Source organism: Podarcis erhardii (assembly GCF_964252035.2).
Source record: "Podarcis erhardii genome assembly, chromosome: 3".
NCBI classification, from domain to species: Eukaryota; Metazoa; Chordata; class Lepidosauria; order Squamata; family Lacertidae; genus Podarcis; species Podarcis erhardii.
The window spans coordinates 107,968,826-107,985,926 of record NC_138507.1 but is presented as its reverse complement, the minus strand read 5'-3'; the positions used below and the strand labels follow the sequence as shown (position 1 = coordinate 107,985,926).

Genomic DNA, 17,101 nt, shown 5'->3' with positions numbered 1-17,101 from the left:
TACATTTCAAATAAAGATCAGTCATGTGGAACTCTGGATCAGAAGTGGATTTTTTTGAAAGTACAGTGGTGGGAAGGTTGAAAAGCTCTGGTATATTCATAGAACATTATACAGTCCTTTGGATCCCACCCACTGATTTTAAAAAGTGGGATCTAAATCTAAATAAGATGCAGTTTACACACTTAAGATTACTTACCGCAGCTGTACAGGTTGTATATATTCCTTCCTAAATCTTTTTAGCTCTGCGCTAAGAGGTTGATCTCCATTCTCCATAGCTATGCGGTCTGCTTCCGTTGGTTCAGGTTCTGGAATTTCAAATCTAATGTGGGATGGTAATGTAAAAAGTAGGTTACTAAACAAGTATTTAACATTTGCAATGAACAATAAGGAATAGAACTAAAATTCTTATATTTTATTTAGGAAAGTTCCATTCAGGCAGGAAAGGGAAAGGCCACAACCCCTATAAAATTTCAAGCTTTCCAACTGGCACAGGTATAATACTCTTAAGTGTGATTGAATAGGGAATATACTACAATGGTACCAATCTGAGACTAAATAAATTCAATACAGTTTGGAGTAAAATGGAAATCAATTTGCAAAGATGCAGGCATCTGTGGTTTGACTTCACCCCTGGAGGTGCACTCCATTGTCTCTTGAGACAGATGGATGTCAACACAGGCATCTGACTACTTAGTATGACATAACTGAATAGCACTTGTATTTTACACATTAAATGCAGACAACCCTCAATTTATGTGGGGGTTACAGTCCGGACCTCCCTGCGTATAACCAAAACTGTGTATATCAGGAGTACCCTGGAGGAGTGAGTCACTCAACAAGCCCCTCTGTTGCTCAGGCATAAGCCAGAGAGGGTAGTGGGGCTTGCACAGCTGACGCGCAGGGAAGCTTCTTCCTCGAACATTAGCTGAGGCAGTCAACAAGACCCGCTGCCCTTCCAGCTCACGTGAGTTAGGGGCTGCAGCCTTTGCTCAGCTGATGTGATGTTAGGTGGGGAGGCTCTGGGGAGAGTCTCCCCATGAGCTAGGAGGACTCTCCAGGGTGATCCTCATTTCTGGATCCACTTTTGGGTTCCTGGCACCCCATGAGCACAGTTACATGCAGTTAGAGCACATGTGAATGGGAAGTTGCCTGTACAGTGGTACCTCAGGTTACAGACGCTTCAGGTTACAGATTCTGCTAACCCAGAAATAGTACCTTGGGTTAAGAACTTTGCTTCAGGCTGAGAACAGAACTCGTGCTCCGGAGGCGTGGTGGCAGTGGGAGGCCCCATTAGCTAAAGTGGTACCTCAAGTTAAGAACAGTTTCAGGTTAAGAATGGACCTCCAGAACGAATTAAGTTCTTAACCTGAGGTATCACTGTACCTCAAATTAAATATGTGTTTAATTTCACACACATTAAAGCAGTCATGTGCTGTAACTTCATTTATTTAGGTATGCATGTAAAGCACAGAATTTGGAATTGAAGATTCACACTAAATTGGGAAGAAATTGTTTCCTATGAAATTTGCATTTGGGTTTTTCTTAAACGCAAATCTGCAAAGAAATATGGGTTGGCTTCAGGTTTCCCATGGACAGAGTTCCACTGATGGGACTGCTGTATTAGAGTAAGGGAGAGGCAGCAAATTTTAGTCTCCCTTAACTTCTATTCTGGAAGTATTGGACAATAGCCAGGGTGTGCTTAGGGGGAAAAGGGAATAGGCATAAGCATGCACGCACACGCACACACCCCTTTCCATAGGATAAAAGTGTTCTTTTAAAACTCATCTCAGAAGAACGGAACCAAAATTACAACTCAGTATTTCAGAAAAGTCCTCTTACCGTTCTATCAGGAGACTCAGTAATTCCTGAGGCTTGCAAAAAGATCTATATGTTGTAAGAAATGTTCGAACAAAGTTGGGATCTAGGACAGACAAAATAAATATTTCACTATATTGTTTTAAATTGTTTAGACTGGTAGTGAAGAACTCTTAACTTCAGAAGCCTCAAACCCTGGAGTCTGATGCAGAGGTAAGAGATGTCACCTAATCATGGCTGAGGGAATGGGGAAAGGGCATTCATTCTAGACGGATTTCTGCTCTCTTTGTAGGCGAAAAGGTACTTAGGTAAAGCAACATCTTGCTTCTGGGACTGCAGAGCCAACTGTATTTTACTGAAGGGAGTAGTCGCCAGTGGGAAAGCAGGGTGGTGTTACACATCTCGCCTAATAACACTGCATGTCATTGCCGGTTACTGAGAGGGGGACAAGGCAGTAAGGAGCTTGATGGAGGCATTGGACTGGCTTTGCCACTGTGCCCGCACCACACCAAGCTCCCTGCTGCCTTGTCCCTCCCCCTTTCGGTAGTCGGCAGTGAGTGTGGCATTGGGAGGCTAGGTGAGTAAGCACCCCCCAGGCTGGGCCACCCTGCTAGCTGCTACTGCTTGGGGGGTGAAATGTGTTCCTAGATCGTGAAGGAAGCTCCAAGCTAGGAAACTACACATGTGAGAGAATCAAATAACAATGCAAACCACACTCAAACACGAAAACACATCATCTGATGGGTGGTCAGAATGTACTATCTACCAGAAGAACAGAAGTCTATCAGGAAAGAGTTTTTCCCGTCTTTCTTGTACACAGAAGGGCGTTTAACTTAAGGATGTCAAGCAGCAGTAAATCCCAGGATAAGCACATCTGCTGTACAGGACCTAAAAGGCTCTGAGCAAAACCATTTGGTTAAAGCTGCTCTGGCTGAAGACTTAGCTAGGGACAAACACAAATCTTTATTGTTTTGCCAAAGGCCAAATGTAACCATATAGCAGTATAACTAAAAGTATGATTTAAACCCATAGCATAACCCACTGAAATATCCAGTACCTTTTACAACAATAAAAATACAGTACTAATAACTACAAAAAAAGGCTTCTGCTTCTTTACAATTTTAACAAGAGACAACTCTCCTGAACCAGAAATCTTATCCTCTTCCCTGGCAAGCTTACACTGTTTTTAGCTCTGTTGTTTCCAAATTAGAAGACAAGGATCAAAGTTGAATATTTTAAAATGTCCACTGCTACCACGTCTATAGTGGTTCGAGGCTCTTGAAGGGTTGAATTTAACCATCATGGTTCCTTCAGACTAAAGTAAGAGAAAGTCAAGGCCTACTGCACAGCACATGAAACGACTTGAATGCAGTTACCCTAATTAGTGTGTCTTCACATGACCTCCAGCTCTTTGGGTGAGCTTTTTAAAAGCCTTCCCTGACCAAGAATGGAAAACAGTTTGGGATTTGGGGATAGGTCCTGCCTACCCATTCCCAGAGATGGGACCTTCCCCGTACTGAATTTCCTCCTACATACAAGGAGAGAATAAGCCTCATGCACTCCTTTCCCATAGCCTTCAACCTCTCAGACATGAATCCCTCTCACCCTTAATCATGGGGTTCACTGTGCATGCACCAGAATCACTTGGGGTTAATTTGACCTGGGATGTTCTGGAGCACAGAAGTAGACTTTAATGGAAGGAGGGCATCAACCCAAGGCCCATTCTTGATCAGGGCTAAGGGACAGCTACTGTAACTTCTGTCCCAACATTAGAACAATGTATTTACATACACTATTCAGTATGCACATTTAGTTATAAAACTCATACCTTTCTATCACTTTGTTTAATGTTACTTTACAGCAAGTTCAATTTTCCTACTAAATTCTTTTCCTGCAATGACTTCATAGAGCCAAGTAGTTGGTTAAATACACACACACACAGTTAAGTCAGGATGTCTGTCTATGTGATAAATCTCTCCTCAAACAGGCATTTTAAAAAGCTAAAAGAACAACAACATCTAAAAAAATCATAAATAACCATTCCTGAATGCGTTAAGAAAGGAAATGGACACTATGCTGACGCACAAGCATTCAACGTATCAAAGCTCTATAAATAGAACAGCACAACCCTCCAAGAGAAAAAAAGTTGCAAGCTCTTTCAAAACTGGAAGGGCCAAATCAGGAAATGGAAATGAACTTTTACCACACACAGAACTGTGAACAGAGGCCAAAAAAACCAAAGGCTTTGGGAAGATGTAAAAGTTCTGTCAAATAACCCATACTTGAATTTAAATGCCATTTGCTCAACACCTGGCCACTTTTGCACCACAAGGAGCTAATGGTCCTGATTCCAACTTCCCATTCATTTACACAAACTAGTTACCAACAAAAAAACATTCCTGCATATGGGGTAGAATTGAGAGGGCAAGCGCTTCTATACCAGGTGAGCAAACCCACCCACCTTCCCCCATTATGATATTGCAGAACCCAACCTTGTGCAAAAGGACTTCAGCTGACACAACAGGACTTCTCCAACAACCTGCAGTTCCCTGTGTGTCTCCAAAATCTGCAATGTGGGGGTCCTCCAACCCGCCAGAGCAGGTTTTGAGGATACACAGAGGCTGAAATGGGGAAGAGAGAAAGTCTTGTTGCAGGAGCTGAATTCCATTCTGCTTGCCCATGGACAGCATTGGATGCAACTGTTTATTTTTTATTCAATCTATTAGTTGCTTTCTACAAGGAATCTCAAAGTGATTAACAAAAATTAGAATTCCAATAATACAAAATACATGTTTATTTTAAAACCAGAACACCACTAAAAGTGGTTAAAAAATAAAATCATAAAACAAATAGCTCCTCTCCTCAACAAAAGCTTGATCAAAGACTTACCCAGTTAAAGTACAAACAGAGCAAGGAATTAGCATTCAAATGCTTAGAAGAGCAATGCCTTTACCTGGTGCTGAAAAGATATCAATGTCAGCACCAGCTGATTCTACTGGTGAGAGCATTCTACAAATGCAAGGACACCACTGAAAAGCTTTACTATGGTCTGTTGAAATGATAATGAGTGTATTCTATTTATTGTGCTGATTTGGTAAGAATGAATTTCAGCATTTAATGCCGATATCCCCTAACCTATGTATAAGAATATTATTTTTTCTCGAAAGTAGCGGCTTTATCTGTTAGAATAGCCAATAGAAACAGCTAGAAAAAAGAAACAGTTGATATGGAAGAACATACACTACTGATAATTTTAAGGAATCATTAGTGATGGAATTTAGATCTTTTAATGACTAATTTAAGCAATTTGAAGAGAATGTGTTTGTTCAGTTAGAAGAGGTGAAAAGAGGTATTGATTCAAGATTTAGAACTCTGCAACTCAAAAAGCAAGTAACGGAAGCTATCCAAATATATCATCATATTCATGCACAGTAGTTTTTGTTTCCTGTTCTCATGAAAAAGAACTAAAAAAGGTATGTACATTTTTCTAGGAACTCAATGGGACTGTGTGCATGCTGCATTCCTGTAGCAGTGGATGCAAAATTCAGCATCCTGCTTTTTCATTTTTTAAAAGCTAATATCTGGCCCTTTTAGTACTTGGTAAACTTTGCAAAAGCTTCAGAAGCCAGAGTAGTGGATAAATATGTTTTTCAATAGGTGCACAAGTAATAGCTTAAGTGTCCTTACCAGTTCTATAACTAGCAAAAACCCCAAAATATGCATATCTATGCTAAAATACAGATTTTGCACAATTTATACATGACCTAAAACCATTCTTTTAATTAAAGCATAATTTGGATTGGGGTTCCGAATTCCTTTTAGTATGAAATACACACAGTCCTGTATACAACTGTGGCATATTACGAATACTGCATAGCAAGTGCTATTCTTGTAACTATATTCTGCACCAGTTAGCCAGAAAAAGGAGAGAATTCTACATAAAAGTCCTCCTGAATACAATTTCCATGGATTTAACCTTCCTCTCTGAAATGAAATATTAAAAGCTAGCATGGGAAAAAACAAGTCCTAAGTCAGATGAGCATAACCCCACCAGTATCAAATGCATCATGCTTTAACACAACATTTAGGGTCAAAGGTGTTTCTCAACCATTTTGTAAAGTGGAATGGCCTTTAGGATACGTGGACAAGTTTAAATAATTAAGATTTCCCCCCATTAATATACTGTAAGCAAAGCACATAAAATAGGAGGTGAACCAATTGCATATGAGGGTACCTTAAATAAGTCTAGAGGTCCTTGATTCAATACTAAACTGCTATATTACAATTTGAACAAATTATAGGTAATGTTTTCAATTTATCTGAGACCACCTGATTCAAGTGATTTAAGATAAGCATATTCCTGTATTTTGAAAAAATATAAATTGATATGGTCTTATATATTCATATTAGCACTATTACAAAACAATGTTAAAAAACCACATTGTTACACATAAATACTCTCTCTTCTGGTAGGCAGCTGCTGAAGTTTATAGATGTAATAAATTAGTCCGTACTATCTGTTTATGCTTCTGCATGTATACTAGTACAACTGACATGACATTTCAATTGAGTCTGTTTCCTAAAGAATGGCTCTATTTCTGTGTAGGTTTGTTAATGTTAACAGGATATTAATGCTTATCAACTGGATGTATGCTAAAGTCTTTTTGTTCTTTATCTCAGAGATAAATGATCCAGCATCCGAGCTACTGGGCAGGTGTAACTAGAGACATAGTCACTCAACTCAAGGATAGCACTAAAAGTTTTTTTACAAACTGCCACTTTTATCAGAAACCTATACCACCTTGATTCTCTGGGTGTATGGAAGATAGAAGATATTAATAAACTAAAATTCACTCAAACATAAATTCAGATATTTTAAAGACCTGGAAAAATTCCTTACCAGCATACATATGGTATGTAAGTCTCTCAATGAGTTTGACAACAGTGCCTGCCTTGATAATAGGAATTCCAGATTTGGGCTGCATGTTTTCTTCAAAAACAATATTCTCTTCAGAATCAGGTTCTGCAAACCTATAAAGCTCAGGACTTGGAAATCTCATCTGTTCCTCCTTCTCTTCTTGTAGCATTGTTACATCTAACATTCGCTCCAGGGTGCTTCTATACTGTAAAGAGATCAAGGCTGCCATCCAGTTGTTTTTCTCTTCTGCCGATTTTGCAGCAAATATAACACTGTTCTCATCTTTCAAAATTATTTCAAAGGCATGTTTGTACTCATTAGTGTCATCTTTATCATTGATCTGTACCTTCCGCATGAGAAACTTTTCTTTCAGACGATATTCTGCATTGCTAGCACCAGGCAATCTTGGCTGGCCATGATTTGATTTACAACAAATCATTAAACCATCAAAGAGAAATATATGTCTTTCATGCTTGGCACCCACACGTGTGAGAGTCCCCTCCATTATAAATTCATTGCAGCACTGTCCTATATCTTTACCCTCCCAACCATCAATGTTCTTCTGGATCTCGTTCATTTTCTTGATCGCTAGCTGCTTTCCCTTCATTTGTTGACTATAGAACCGGCATGCAGATTCACTTTGAAAGAGAAACAAAATGACATTAATTCAAACAGCAGCTGCACATACTAGCAGAAAAATAACTAATGTAGGCTTAACTTTGAAAACAATTAGCCTAAAGAAATATTCAAAGTATGTTCCATGAGCCAACTTCTACCGTTCCACACTCTACGGTCACTGTTAATGTTTAAATTATATGCCTAATACAGAATTCCAGTTAACCAATCAATTTTGATTAAACAGTAAAGTGGCAAGTAATATTTCCTGATTAAGACTGTAAGCATCTGAAAGAAAATCTGACACGAAACTGTTGTTTACTTTAAATACAGCACATGCTACAAAAACTGCATGAAGAGTTAACAGAAAAATTGTTAGGCATTTCAAATGGTTCTGCATGGTATTTTTATTTCTTAACAGCTAATGAAAAACTTTTTTTCTTGCTGCTTACCAGAAGATTCTCAAGATGCATTCACTAGAAGTGTACAAGGACACACACATATCAGAGACTCTGAAAACAATAGCTATCTGGACTTTGATGTCACTTCCTTTGAAAAAGTAGGCTTGCCACAAACTGCTTTGTTCATTGTTTACTGAAAGAGGAAACTGGAAAGCCTGGCTTTATAGAACAACAAACCAGGCTAAAAGCGAGGGGTGCGGTGGGGGGTGGAAATGCATTTACCTAAGTCTTCTCTTTGCAAGACTTTTTGAGCATATCCTTTCCATACTACTCTGAAGATTAAGTAGGGCTGTAATTGCTTGCTTCAAACACTCTTTGTCTTCTTGATCTTTGCTTTTCTCTTCTAATTGCTATGAAAGTAAAAATAATAGTTAATACTTCTACATAAGTTTACAAATCAGATTTCATCCTTCAGCAGCAAAAAAGTCCCTTAAGAGATCAAATACAGTGGTACCTCGGGTTACATACGCTTCAGGTTACAGACTCCGCTAACCCAGAAATAGTGCTTCAGGTTAAGAACTTTGCTTCAGGATGAGAACAGAAATTGTGCTCTGGCGGAGCAGCAGCAGCAGGAGGCCCCATTAGCTAAAGTGGTGCTTCAGGTTAAGAACAGTTTCAGGTTAATTACGGACCTCCAGAACGAATTAAGTACTTAACCTGAGGTACCACTGTAATATGGTAGCAATCTATGAGAAGGGCTCATGAAGCCTGCTCAAGTGTTCACATTCCATCATAGTACTGAGACACTGAGATAGAGGCTGTCAACTGCTATTAGTTTAAGTAATACTGTTGGAGAAAGGAGACTAAGAAAGATAAATAGTTGCAAGTAAAGAAGCCAAACTGAGGAGTCCAACATCTAGCTTTAATTAAAATCTAGGTGCTAAGTTTTCAATAACAGACTGTTTCCAGTCTATAACTTAAGTGTGTAATTCTACAACCCAGTGTCTAAGTTATGAAATCCCCTTCCCACGGAGGTGTTTCAGGCATCTTCATTAAGTTTTATTCTTTGTAAGCTTAAGAAGCACATTCATACCCCTTTAACACCCAAGATATACAACTCACCCTATTCTCTTGACTGTAATTTAACTTTTTAAAAACCCAGATGCATTTGCCTTGTGCCTTTTACTACCATGTAGGTGTCAGATCAAAATGTTTTAATCCCTTTAAGGCATTTTAAGGTCTCCTATTTTAAACACTGGTTTTGTAGAAAAAAGTCACTTGGAAGTTTAACTGTTTTATTTGATTTTGATTTTTTAATATATATTTTTGTATCTTGTTATACTTTTAGTTATATCAAACACCTTGGGACAAGATTTTATGAAGTGTGGCATATGAACACTGTAAATTCATATTTACCTACATCAGCACTCTACCTGCCAATCATGCACTGTTCTTCAGAAAAACCCCAGTGCAAAAGCAAGATCACATGTGGGTTGCAAATGCTATTTAAAATTAAACGTAAAAGCTTTAAAATATTAGACGCAATCATGTCTACCACTCTCTTACCTTTAAAAGTTCAAAATAGTGAAGGCAATGGTAAACAGGAACTAGAAGCAGTCTGGGTAAAACATACTGAACAGCTTCTTTAAAACCATCTCCTATTGACTAGAAATGAAAAGATATTTCAGTTTCACAAACAAGTCCAATTATTACATCATTTGCATTGTAAACTTTACAACTTAACATACCTGTAAATAGAATGCTGCACCAGGCTTTGACAGTAGGCTAAGAAAATGGTCATGAAAACCAGTCCGCAAAATATCTTGAGTGTATGATTCATAAGGATCAAATGCTAGCTCCTAAATAAAGGATTTTAGAATATTTCAGTTTACTCAAACACTGTTTCAATGCTATCATGCAATATACAGATAGATAGATAGATAGATAGATAGATAGATAGATAGGAATATGTTTACTGCCTTATGTTAATTTGTGAACCCAATCAATATTAGTGCATACCATACCAGAAACTGGCCAATGCACCAACATTCATTGGATTCCAATTTGTTTTGGTCATTAGCAACTCAGTGGAAAAGGGAGTAAAGCTTACATGGTAGAACAAAACAAAACAAAACAAAACAAAACAAAACAAAACAAAACAAAACAAAACAAACAAAACAAAACAAAACAACACAACACCTAGGCTCCTGATTGTAACTGAAATTAATTACTCAGTTTAATAATATACAGTGCTTAAGAGTATAAGTATATTCTATTATATATAGATAATAATAAATAGATTACAAATGATATAGAAATTATAGAAAGAAATTAATACGAGGTAAGACAAAATGTGTTCAAGCAACCTATGTATGATAGAGTTTAAAGCAGGGTTACTCAACCTCAGCCCTCCATATGTTTTTTGGGCCTACAACTCCCATGATCCCTAGCTAGCAGGACCAGTGGTCAGGGATTATGGGAATTGTAGTCTCAAAACATCTGGAGGGCTGAGGCTGAGGAAGCTTGGTTTAAAGTAACTGGATATAATTCACCTATGAACTAATAAGTAGTATTGTCTAATCAATAAATATTTGGAGATGAGAAGAGATTTTTTTCCTTAAATATTATATACCGAAACACACTAGAAGTACAAGAACATGTACAGCTAGCTGTGTACATGGTAACTGGTTTCTAACAAGTAATCTATCCCTCTAAGTCATGCAGTTGAAATTTTTAGCCAACATAAACTGCTTAGAGTATGGCATTACGGATATATTTTATTGCAGTTCATAGGATACATCTAGAATTTACTAGCAATGTGTCACATATAAGCAACAAATCTATAAATACTATTACCTACCTCAGCTAAATCTTCAAAACAGCTTCCAACTAAGGGATGGGGACTACCTTCATCTGTCATTTCTACTGTGTCTTCAATATGGCCCAACAACTTCACACTAAGTTCATGAATATCTGATATTCGACTGAATATATTTTCTACATCCTGCAAAAATAAATGGATTGATAAATAGTAATTGGAGGTGGGAGGTCAATCAAAGCAAGATTAAATACTGCAGAACCTGAATAATACAGATTTCATGGCGACTATTTAAGACATAAGAAAAAATGTACAAGTATTGGCTTTCCTAACAAGCATTCACTGTTTGACTAAAGAAAAATCTCTCCTGCCCTCTCCCCAAGTTATGCACAGATGTGGCTTTCACTTGGAACCAGGGCTCTTTAGATCCCAACCTTTAATTGGATTGATAATGCCACATTAGAAAATCCAGGATACCTGTAATGAGGGCAGGTTTGAGGGGGGTAATATCCCGTTTCAGGTCTCCAAAGAGGCAGAAGCAAGCTGGCTCACATATGACCATGAATTAAGATGTAAATCAGTCTTCAGGAATTTGTCCTGCTAGTCACTTGATTGTCTGATAAAGGTTTTAAGTGAAATACATGTATGTATGTATGTATGTATGTATGTATCTGTGTGGTGGCACCTGTAACCTGATTGACTATACTAGCACCTCAAATAGCATTTATACAAATGCTTTCAGGGTTTAAATTTGAATGTGAGGAAGGATGCACTCACTAGCTTTACATCCTGTCATAAAGGCAAAGTGAATGTCTGCATCGAGGAGCCTGCTTTATTTGTGCATGTTCTCTGCGTTATTCACAACCTTGATTCTGCAGGATTCCAAATCATATACAGTGGTGCCCCACAAGACGAACGCCTCGCAAGACGGAAAACCTGCTAGACGAAAGGGTTTTCCGTTTTGGAGGCGCTTCGCTAAACGAATTTCTCTATGGACTTGCTTTGCAAGACGAAAAAATCTTGCGAGTTCCCGCGGGTTTTTTTCGCTTTTTTCCTGCTTTTCCTAAGCTGCTAAGCCACTTAACAGCTGATCCGCTGATAAGCCGCTTCTCAGCTGATCGCTAAAAGCTGCTAGACCGCTAATAGCGCTAATCCGCTAAGCTGTCAATGGGCTTGCTTCACAAGACAAAAAAACCGCTATACGAAGAGAACGGATTCTTTTCATCTTGCGAGGCACCACTGTAATGACCCTTACACAAGCTACAGACATTCAGCACTAACTTGTGGGTGAGTGCAGAGACAGGCTGTTGAGAATATGATGGAGTGGCTTTGCTAATTCATTTATTAAATGTATATGCTATCCTTCTGTCCAGGGCAGCAATGAGCACATTCCTGCTTCCACATATCCAACCAATCACCCACACAGTAGAGGATACATGAATTTAAGCTTGTAAACAGGGCTACAGTATTTTTTTGGTTTTCAAATGCTTATGCTCATTAAGTTTTTGTGCTAAGACTGTACACCACTCAAACTGAATAGGCTTTTCCAAAACAATCATATCAAAATTAAATTAAATAGCAGTACTTACATGACCTGAAAACAGCTTAGGGTTGGTAATAAAAGGTTCTCTAAAAACTTTTATTACAAGATTTAGTTCTCTTATATATTGTCGAACCTCTGCCATGAATGACTTTACAAGATCATAGTAGGTTTGTTCTCCAGAAGTAGAGGGCTCTTCATCAGATAAAGTCAGCGTACTAATATCCTCTACATCCTGATGGAACATATCCATCAACACCTATTTAAATAAAGGTGGGGAAAAGTAATAACTTTTGAGAAAAGATGTAATCGAAGTTAAAGCTAGCCCTGGGGAATAAAACTGTTACTAACCAAGCTGAAATCAAATCTAGAAGGCGGCAAGCTGTGCTGTGTATGATCCCAGTCTCTAGGAGACTGGCAGTCATACATCTAAGTTTAGGTTGCTTCACCTAAACTCATTCAAAGTACCTAGTGTCAGAAGCATAAACGGAAGAGAAAAATCTAAATTCTATATTCCCCAGACTTCAGTCTTCTAAGATATACTCGCTACTGAGAATAATTCAAGGTTTTTGCTATTGGTGTACAAAACCCTGAACAACTTGGGCCCAGGATCACCGAGATCTTCGGAGGCAGAATTATTTGTAAACCTGCATGAACAAGAAATACCACCTGCGGCACAACAAGCAGCTGAGCAGGCACCACCCCTGCTAAGTTCCAGATGCCAGGTTAACACAGTTTTACTATAGAAGGGTTTTGCACTATGAATGCTGTTTTGTGTTTTTTTACTTTCTGATGTTTTAGCTTATTATTATATGTTTTAGCTTTTGTATATTTTATGATTATTCTTTTTGTAAGCTGCTTTGAGGCATATGGTGAAAAGTATATATTTAACATTAATAAATGGAAATCCAGATATAATTTAGCTGAGGGGTTCACTATGAATATTAAACTGTTAGAGTGTGAATAATTAGGATACTGACTGAAGCAAAAGAAATTCACCAGACTCCATTAGAATTATTATTTTTTTAAAACAAAAAATTCCTTCCAGTAGCACCTTAAAGACCAACTAAGTTAGTTCTAAGTTAGACCAACTTAGTTGGTCTTTAAGGTGCCACTGGAAGGATTTTTTTGTTTTGACTATGGCGGACCAACACGGCTACCTATCTGTAACTATTTTTTAAAAAAATTGGTAAAATCCAACATCACACTAGTGAACTTTTTATGTGCAACAGGACTTCCCCTTTCCCCCCAGCACTGCTCAACTCTGCTCTTGTGGGTTTGGGGCTGCAAAGATTTGGGGCGGGAGGAGGCACAGAGGCAGTGAAAGCTCCACTACACAAGTGAAAGTGCCTTCCACTGGAGGGTTAAAATTTGATGTCAATAAATCTCACTTGTGACCTGAGAAACTGGAGAAATTTAATATAGAAAATGGAACAGATTCTCTTCTTGACCAGATATGGGCAAGATCAAAGCCCCTTCTGTTTATGGACCCATGTTGTTTGTGGAAGGACTCTTCTGGATCTAAAACATTTAGTAATTACAAATATAAATTCTACCTACCTTATCAGCACACATTGCCACCTTGATGTCTTGTTTTGTAATTTCATCATGTCTAATATTCCGTACATAGTTCCCAACCAACTTTAAGATATCTGCAGAAATGTATTCTAATACTGCCACTATGTAAACAGATACTTGGTGGTCAACTTTATAGCCCAGAACTTCCTGAAAGAGAGATAACTTATCCTAGTATGTTGTGTTACACAAATGCACCTAATAAATTCATGCTATTAAACATCTACACCAATTTGCTCCTGTGTCATATAAGCGAGGTCATTTTTAGACAGCTAACAACAATGTAGTTCTAACAATAATGTTTTTGCTGAAATGTTGAGTTACTGGTGACAGGAGAATCATAATTGTTAACACCACACAAAGAAAATTAAATATATTTCATGTTAGTCAAAATGCACAACAATTATTATAGACTTATATCCAGCCCTGTGTTCTGCAGTTGTAAAACGTGAAAATATAATGCTGGGGATCATTAGGAAAGATAATGAACATAAAACATATCATAATACTGTTATACAAATCTATGTTAGTATAACTTGGAATACTGTATTGCCTCACGTCAAAAAGGTTGCCTCACATAAAAAATGATATTGTAGAGCTGGAAAAGGTTCAGAAAAGGCAACAAAAATGATCAAGGAGGTGGAGCAAATTTGCTATGAGGAAACATAGCAATTTACAACATTTGGGGCTTTTAGTTAAAAGATGAGTAAGAGGGGACAGGATAGAGGCGTACAAAATTGTCTGTGGTGTGGAGATAAAGAAACAATTTTCTCTATCTTTTGCTTCTCAAAATGCTAGAAGTTGGGGATCGGAAGATTCAGGAGAGACAAAAGAAAGTCTATATAAACTATGGAATTCACTCCAACAAGTAGTAGTGATCCCCATCAACCTGGATGGCTTTAAAATATGAGACCAATATTAACGCTTATGCCTCTGAATACCAGTTGCTGGGATCTGAAATTAGTGAGAATGCTATTGTGCTCAGGTTCTGCTTGCAGGCTTCCTACAGACAGCTGGTTGGTCACTGTAAGAACCAAGTGCTGGACTGAATGCCCATGGCCTGATCAAGCAGGTATTGATTCCAAGTCAAGGGAAGCGTAAGATTGTGGCAGTCAAATTCTGACTAATTATTGAATTCTAGTTAGATCCATTACTAGCTAGGATCAGAGGTTATTTTAATAAGATTTATAGATTTGAGTGAAATCTAGGTACAGTGGTTTTTAAAAACCTGTTCTTTATAGGAAGTAATTCAGCTTTGAAAAACAAATGGGTAAATTCTGTTAATTTTGCAACATTTTATACACTAAATTTAGAATACTTACTTTTAACAATGGGTGAATTTTTTCTACTGGGAGAAATAATGGATTTCTTCGCTTCCTCTTTTCAATTGCAGACTGTGCATCAGCTATTGCCCACTTATCAATAGGATGGGGAAAGCTTTTTTGTACACGATCCTTTTAAAAAATAGGAATTGCAGCTAAATATATAATCAGCACATAACATTTTTTTTTACAATATCTTAAGTCACTGAAAGATATCTAGTTTGGTTACGGAAACATTATTAATTTGTGTAAGAACAGAGACATTAATAACAAATCTATATATTTGCTAATAATTTTCCAAACTTAACACCTCCTAATAAAAGGTCAAAATCAGAATCCTCATTTTTAATTAATTTATATGCTGCTTTCCCACAATATATTTGTACCCAAAACAGCTCACAAGGTATCAGAATAAGGTAATAATAAAAGTTATAGAAGAATCAAATAATTTAATACAATATTGTAAACAAAACAAAGTGTTAATAATCCGGTGATGAATGAATGAATTAATAATATATCATGATCATCATCAAATAACAGTAGTGCATAAATAGCTACAAACTCTTCTTGTACCTCTACATCCAGGAAGCTTCTTGGCTGAGCTTGGCATAACATGTTCAGCAACTGCAGTATTAACTCCTCAACATACTGCAAAGCATCTTCAGTAGATGACAGCTTAGGGTGGACTTGCATCTGAACCTACAGTCAACATAAAATAAACAAATGCGCATATCATACAAAAGTTCTCAAGAGCATCTTACAAGACTTTGAACACAAAAAAAATTATATACTTTGCTTTTAAAATATGAAACTGGGTGAGATCCAACTGTGCCAGTAGCAGCAACAAAAATTCTCCTGTCTCTCCTTTTATTGCATTACAATTTGAATTCTATGCAAATCATATAGCATCTGGCACAGTACAATTGCTACAAATCATTAAGTGATCCACGTTGCCACTCAGCAATTTTCAAGTGGTTAATGAGTGTGGGTGTGGGGTGTGAAACTGGGAAGCCACTGTGCTGCTGCATAGAGCCCAATGGCTCCTCTCCAGGTGCAAACCAGATAAACAAACCAGGAAGCCTTGGCTTCAAACTATGTTTGAATGAAGGATCATCATCTGAAGAAGCCATGATCAGCAAGGTTGGCTAGTCACTGTACTTGTTTGGAAAAAATAAACCACAAACTCTGATTCAAACATAACAGGAAGCACCAGCTTCTTGGTTTGTTTACTCTACTTGCACCAGGGAGGAGTACTGTACACCAGCATGCTGTTTGTTTACACAATAAACCAATATACGCCAGAAGTCTGACTTATCATTACATGCTAACAAGGCCATTGTCTAAAAGATACTTAGCTTCAATTATCAAGTTTCATTTTGAGTCTCATGGATGTCAAAACTGAAGGTCTGTGCAAACTGAAACAAGCCTAAGCTCTTTCTACATGTTAGCTGATCTTTTACTTTGTGTGCATTCACTTTATGCAGAAGAGAGAGACAAACGAGAAGAGGAGTCACAGAATGGCCTGATTTAGACCTAATGACAAACCATCTTATTGAATGAGCAGGTGCAATCTGAGCTTGCATTCCCACCCCGCTCTAGACATGCAAAGGGGAAGAGATGAGATGCTTCTGTTTGCTGTTTGTAACCATTCACTCCTGTTTTCTCTTAACTGAGGGGAACACTCTAAACAGATTTGGCCCTGTATACCTGAAGGAGCGTCTCCATCCCCATCATTCAGCCCAGACATGGAAGTCCAGCTCCGAAGGCCTTCTGATGGTTCCCTCACTGTGAGAAATTAAGTTACAGTGAAAAAGGCAGAAGGCCTTCTCGGTAGTGGCACCCTCCCTGTGGAATGATATTCTTGTGAGGAAGCTGGTAAAATGTGGGTTGAACAAGGTAACTGTTAGGTGGATTTGTAGCTGGTTGACTGACTGAACCCAAAGAGTACTTAATGGTTCCTTGTCATCCGGGGGGGAAAGTGACAAGTGTTGGTGCCGCAGGATTCTGTCCAAGTGGGCCTGTTGTTGTTCAATGTCTTTATAAATGACTTAGATGGAAGAACTGAGGGGATGCTCATCAAATTTGCAGATGACACTT

General features: G+C 38.0%; 1 protein-coding gene across 1 annotated transcript in view; it reads right to left on the bottom strand.

The window, feature by feature from the left end:
* The window catches only part of SOS1 (SOS Ras/Rac guanine nucleotide exchange factor 1), a 36,588-nt gene that overhangs the window by 12,302 nt on the left and 7,185 nt on the right, over positions 1-17,101 (bottom strand). The window contains exons 2-12 of the mRNA XM_081854515.1: positions 15,578-15,703; positions 15,005-15,136; positions 13,668-13,832; positions 12,157-12,366; positions 10,610-10,753; positions 9,498-9,608; positions 9,316-9,414; positions 8,032-8,159; positions 6,716-7,371; positions 1,840-1,921; positions 197-319 (exon numbers count right to left, since the gene is read on the bottom strand). Of these exons, the coding sequence (XP_081710641.1) occupies positions 197-319; positions 1,840-1,921; positions 6,716-7,371; positions 8,032-8,159; positions 9,316-9,414; positions 9,498-9,608; positions 10,610-10,753; positions 12,157-12,366; positions 13,668-13,832; positions 15,005-15,136; positions 15,578-15,703 (1,976 nt within the window). The remainder of the gene's footprint in view (positions 1-196; positions 320-1,839; positions 1,922-6,715; positions 7,372-8,031; positions 8,160-9,315; positions 9,415-9,497; positions 9,609-10,609; positions 10,754-12,156; positions 12,367-13,667; positions 13,833-15,004; positions 15,137-15,577; positions 15,704-17,101) is intronic.